Raw genomic sequence first — 6,014 nt, forward strand, 5'->3', positions numbered from 1 at the left:
TTGCTGCCAAGACTCTTCCTAGAAACCACGTAAAATAAATAGCCTCAAATATAACTCCTAATTGCTTCCAAGTCAATGTTTCCTCATCACTAAATTTTATTGCTTCCCAATCTTTAGGACTGAACCCCCTTCGGGACTCAGTCCCTTCTAGGAGGCAGGCCAAGGAACACAGCTTCTTTGATATTTGACCTGGGTGGCCCAGGCCAGGAAGATGAGCGAGGGTGTCAGCGCGCTCTGAGTCTGAGAGGCCTCCGAGGGCTGAGGCTGGACCCTCGGAGACAAATGAGGAAGTTTTCCGTCCGCTCGTCTCCCCCTACAGGCCACGTGCACCATTGCAGCGAGAGCCCTGCATAGCCCATGCATGCATTTTGCTTGTTCCCGTTTTCTTGGACCTCTGGATCCACTCTGCATTCCCCAAGGGACTGCGTGCAGAGGGGAAGGGGGGGCACTCAGGGACCCCGCCTTGAGATGCTCAAAGGATCTTAGACCTCGGAACTGGATCGACTTTCTAGAAATAAGTGTCGAAGGGAGTGCAGACCAGTGTGTAGCCGAAAGCTAAAATCCTCCCCATAAAAATCAACCCGTTTCCCTTTTGTTACAAACAAACCTCACTAAGTGGAATAAAAAGCGGTGTCAGTAGTGTTGCCTTTAAAATCTCAATTTTAGAGGGGATTTTAGTGTCTTTCGTCGCTGGAGCGCAGGTTGGGTCACATCAAATATGAGTTTCAAGCCCTCCCCCACCCAATGCCAGCGTTCATTTTATATATACATATACATATACATATACATATACATATACATATATATATATATATATATATATATATATATATATATATATATATATATATATATATTTGCATTTTCCCTTCCGTTCTAAACCTTTGTGGTCTAACAAGCTTAAACCACAGGGGTCTCCCAGACATCTGCCAGGACTTTAAACAGCCACCGCCGCCGGTTTGAGGTTTGGATCCGAGTCTCCTGCCCTCCAAGAAATAAAGGAAGAGGACCATCTTTAAGCTAGTTCAAGGTTAGGAGACTCTCTCCTTTACACCCCACCGCCAAGGCATCGCTGGAAAAAAGCCTTTCGGATCTTAAGCGGCGGCTGGTGACTGAGTGTCAAGCTGCGGGCGCAGGCTCGGCCGGTATTGCTGCTATGCGCGGAAATATGAGCGAGTAATTTTATAAGTAACAAAGGATCAGGGATGGAATGAGGCCCCTGTTATCCAATGTCATTTAGAAGCCTTGGATCAGCAGCTTCTTGAGGCTAAAAGTGAATGCAAGAAGCCCTGCCTTTCCCTTTTCCCAGGAGTGCCGGCTATATTTAGAAATAACCTCTACGTGTTTGCACAAATCATGTACCATTTGCTGTTTGTGTAAAAACCGATTAGCCAGACACAACTGTGAAACAACTTGTTACTTTTATAGCTGCGACACGCAAACAGATTTAGATCCGTTTAGTTTTCCTTGTAAAAGGAGATTAGAAGGGACCCGCCCCGAGCCCGTGTGGTCCGCACTCTCTTCTCCTTGAAGGCTACCGTGGCTCCGCGGCGGTTATCGGGTTCTAGTTGGTCAAGTTCAACTATTTCACTCCCGGCAGGCCGTTTTATTTTAGGACCCTGATCCGAAAGGAATGTTTACTGAGACACAATAATGTTTACCATTGACGAGGAAAACAGAGTCGGTATTGGTGAGGGTCTTTCAAAGCGACTCGGTCCACGCCATCTGCAGAGAAACGAGGCTCGGATCTGACGGCCCCGAGGCATCTCCGCGACCCGGAGGCAAGGTGGGCGCCAGCGGCCCCGGGATCGTGGCCGTGTTTTGCCAAGAGGAGGAACCTAGGGCTGAGCTGACAAGACTGCTACCCGCTCCAGCCTTGAAAAGAGATTTCGCATAAGTAATTGTAACACCTAAATTAATTACGAAATAATTAGAATTGATGCCGTTCGAGGATAAGGTGGGGGTGGTGGGAACCGGCCTCCCGGGAGTCTAGATGTTTCATTTGTACCTTAATACTTTTAAGGTTGCCACGGCAGAAATGCACATTAAAATAATCTGGGGGGGGGGGGGGGAATCTAGAAGGACATCTTCACATTCCTGCCCTATGATCTCGAATTTCACACTAAGTATACATTTTTTTTAAGAAAAAAAAAAAGGGGGGAGGGGGTGATGTGCACCTGTTTTAAAAAGGATATTAAGGCCACACTGTTCGCTGGCCTTCAGAAACACTGCGGGTTGGAGGGAGAGGAGGTACCCGAATTGACAGTTCAGAAATTAAAATTATGTTGTGGATTGCCATAGAAAAGAGGTATCTTATTTGAAAACATTGTTTAAGAATAAAACTATGTATTATCTATCAGGTTAATATAATACAATTCCACTGCAAAATTTAAAATGCAATAACATCCACTTAAACAATCAACTGGGTCTATTTACCACTTCCACTTGAGCAATGGGAATAAGTAATTTCAAAAACTAAAGATTTAAATGTTAAACTGAGAGCTATGTCTGGAATTTATATTCGTTTGAAAGGGTAACATTAATGACCAAGATCTGCATTTAAGAAATTTTCATTGTGCAAAATATGTTGGTATTTTTTTTAATTAAAAGATTTAATTGTTGAGACTAAGGTTTGTGGTTTGTTTTTCTTTTCTTTTCTTTTCTTTTTTAAGTAGCAGGTTATTTTATCTACTGACATTTCTGATCATTTAGATGTAATGGATTGCTCTGAACAAAATCATGCCCCACATCTGGGTTTTATGTAAAAACTAAAAGAAAAATATTACTAAGATTTAAATTAGCACATTCTTTCCCTTCTCCAATTAAACTTCTCTTGCAACCAATTATGAATTAGCCAACTTCTGGAATTTCTGGTAAGAATGAAATAAAAAATATTTTTAAATCTCATCATTTACCTCAGATACCTAAATGAAACACTAGGCTGAGCGTTTTAAAAATTTATTTACAAAGTTGTGTACAACACGACGGAATAACATTTAGAATACCATATATATTCATTCATATATAAACAGACTTTTATAATAGAATGACACTTCTTGCCTTTTGAAAATTCTTTTACATTTAAAATCTCCCAACGTCTCTATACATTTCTTTTTCACATAAAACTGTGGAGAGTGAACCTTCAAAAAAAATGAAAGTTCAGAGCTCTAAATCTACTGAATTTTTTTTCTTAAAAAAATAAAAACCCCAAAAGGAAAAGTCAATAATTTTTATACAAATATGTACAAAGAATGTCCCTCCCTTCCCCACGGTACTGAGAGCAGATGCCCGTCAGGGTGCAGTTTTGGAAAATTAAGTTTTCGGTTTTACCTGGATGGAAAGCTATTCCCGGCGGGCGCGCGCAGAGTTTGGTCCGCCAGCCTAGGTGTGCATAAGAGGGCGGAGGCTGCCAGCGGAGGTCGGTGCTGAGGGGTCGGGGCAGGAAATGGAGGAATAAAAGGCAGAGTCTGGGATTGGGCAGGGGGGGCCGGGACCGGGGCGGGGCGCCCAGCCTGGAAGTGCAGCCGCGGCCCACGGCCCAACCGCGGGGCCCCGCGTCCCGGCGACCTCGCGTCCCTATTGCGCCGGCCACTTGGCTTGGGCGGCGGCGGCGGCAGCGGCGGCGGCCGAGGCTGCGGGCTGCAGGAACTGTCCGGAGAGCGGCACGCTCAGGATGGGCGCGATGGTGGCCGTCGTCCGGCTCAGCGACAGGGGCTGGTGCGTGGCCATGAGCGCCGCAGATTGCACCGTCCCGGGCGGCCGCAGGAAGGACTGCGCCGCGCCCCCGCCGCCGCCGCCTCCGGTGCCCCCCGTCACCCCGGCACCCCCGGCGCCCGTCGCCGAGCCCCCGGGGGGCGCCGCGGGGCCTCCGCCGATGATGTTCTCGATGCTGAACGACGGCCGCGCGCTCGGCTCGGACTTGATGAGCGACGCGGTGGTGCCCGCGGAGCCCGCCGTGCCCGCGGCGGCGGCGGCGGCCGCGCCCAGGCTGTTGAGCTGCAGCTGCAGGCTGGGGCCGAGCTGCGAGCCGAAGGCGGCGGCTTTGCGGCCCAGTTCTCCCGAGGGCAGCAGCGGCACGGCGGGCGGCAGCACGGGGGCCACGGGCGGCAGCGCGTACGGGTACTGCAGCGCCGCGGCTGCGGCTGCGGCCGCCGCGGCCGCCGGGTGCGAGTAGGCGCCCGCCGCGGCGGCCGGGTGCAGGCCGTAGGGGCGGCCGTAGGGCCCCGCGGCGCCCGCCGCCGCCGCCAGGCTGTAGGCGCCGAAGCTCTGCATCATGAGCGCCGTCTGCTCGCGCAGGTGCTCCTGCTGGTGGCGCTTGAAGCGCTTGCGGCGCCGCAGGAAGCTGCCGTTGTCGAACATGTCCTCGGACTGCGGGTCCAGCGTCCAGTAGTTGCCCTTGCCCGGGTTGCCCGGCTCGCGGGGGATCTTGACGAAGCAGTCGTTGAGCGAGAGGTTGTGGCGGATGCTGTTCTGCCAGGCGGGGAACTTCTCCCGGTAGTAGGGGAAGCGGTTGCTGATGAACTCGCAGATGCCGCTCAGGGTGAGCTTCTTCTGCGGGCTCTGCAGGATGGCCATGGTGATGAGCGCGATGTACGAGTAGGGCGGCTTCACCAGGCTGTTCTTGGGCTTGCTCGGGGCCAAGCCGCCCGCCGAGCCGCTGCCGGAGCCGGAGCCGGGCCCGCCGCCCTCCTCGCCGCCGCCGAGGCCGCCCTTGCAGCCGTCCGCCTCGGACGCGCCCGCCTCGCCCCCGGCCCCGGCGCCGGCCGCCTCCTTGGGCAGTGCCAGGGGCTGCGGGTGCGGCGGCTGGGGCTGCCCGGGGTGCGGCGCCGCCGGCGTCACCTCGTCCGCCTCGTCCAGGCGCAGCTCCGGCGGCGGCCCCGCGGGGCTGTCGCAGCCGGCGTCGCTGTCCTTCTCCTCCAGCCCGTCGTCGCCCTCGCCCACCACATCGATGTCCACGTCCTCGGCCGTCAGCACCGTCTGGCCGGACATGTCGCTGGCGCTGCCGCCGCCGGAGAGGGTCATCCCTCCTCGGGGGTTGGTGGCGGCTGCGGGAAAGAAGCGGCGGGCGATGGGGGAACAGCAGTCAGGAACTGCTGCGGAGCTCAAGGGGAAGGGATGTGGGCGCCCCCTGAAAGATGGGGGGTCCTGGCAGAGAGAGAGAGAGAAGGGGGGCCCTCCCGGCTCGGCTCACACTCGGCGGCCCGGCATGGCGCGGCCGAGGCGCTGCCGTCCGGCCCCCGGTGGCCGCGCTCTGCAAACTCCTGCTGGCCCCGGCACTGGGCGCCCCGGCCCCGGTCCCTGCGGCTTTCCCGCGCCGCGCCCCCCTCACTCCGCCAGCCTTCTCCGGCCTCGGGGCCGGGGCTGGGGTGCAGGAGCGGTGCCGGCGGGCGCGGGACGTCGGGGCGCCGAGCGGCTCGGGAGGGCGCAGGCAGGGGCAACGAGGGGAGGGAGGGGGGTTGTGCCAGGGACACCGAAGCCCCCGTAGTCGAAAGTCCCGTTTTAAGGACTGGCCTGATAGATTACTTTCTACTTAAAGATCCAGCGGGAGGCGGGGCCACGTGACCGCGCGTGACGTCAGGGCCGCGGCCGAGCCGGCCAAACTCAAGTTGGTCCGGGGGATTGTCAACAAAGGGACGAGGGACGCGCGACTCCCGCCGCGCGGCGCGCCGGCATCCCGCGGGCACCGAGGAGGGCGCCCGGGCCTGCCCCCCTCCGAGACCTCGGCCCAGGCGGCAGCCCGACGCGCGGGTCCAGGGAGTCTGCGGGTGTGAGTGAGGAAGAGAGGATGTGAGCGAGGGAGGGCGTGGGCCTGGGAGTGTCGGGAGGGGTTGGGGGGGGGGGTAATCTGGTGGCTCTTTCTGTCCCTGCCCTCCTCGCCCCCTCTCCCCTACCCATCCCCCTTCCCCCCCTTATACCAGCAGCACTCCTTGGCAGGGACTGTGAACCTTAGAACAAGATTCCCGTCCCTCCCTTTGAAAAGAAAAAACTTAGTAGGCTGTTTTGTTTTTATTCTT

General features: G+C 55.6%; 1 protein-coding gene across 1 annotated transcript; it reads right to left on the reverse strand.

The window, feature by feature from the left end:
- Window positions 1-2,942: 2,942 nt before the first annotated feature.
- FOXD3 (forkhead box D3) lies at window positions 2,943-5,519 on the reverse strand. Its single transcript, XM_036447306.2, has one exon. The coding sequence runs from the start codon at window positions 5,020-5,022 to the stop codon at window positions 3,577-3,579; it is 1,446 nt and encodes a 481-aa protein (XP_036303199.1). The 5' UTR covers window positions 5,023-5,519; the 3' UTR covers window positions 2,943-3,576.
- Between the last annotated feature and the right edge of the window lie 495 nt (window positions 5,520-6,014).

Source organism: Pipistrellus kuhlii, unplaced genomic scaffold, assembly GCF_014108245.1.
Source record: "Pipistrellus kuhlii isolate mPipKuh1 unplaced genomic scaffold, mPipKuh1.p scaffold_m20_p_2, whole genome shotgun sequence".
In the NCBI taxonomy this organism is placed as follows: Eukaryota; Metazoa; Chordata; class Mammalia; order Chiroptera; family Vespertilionidae; genus Pipistrellus; species Pipistrellus kuhlii.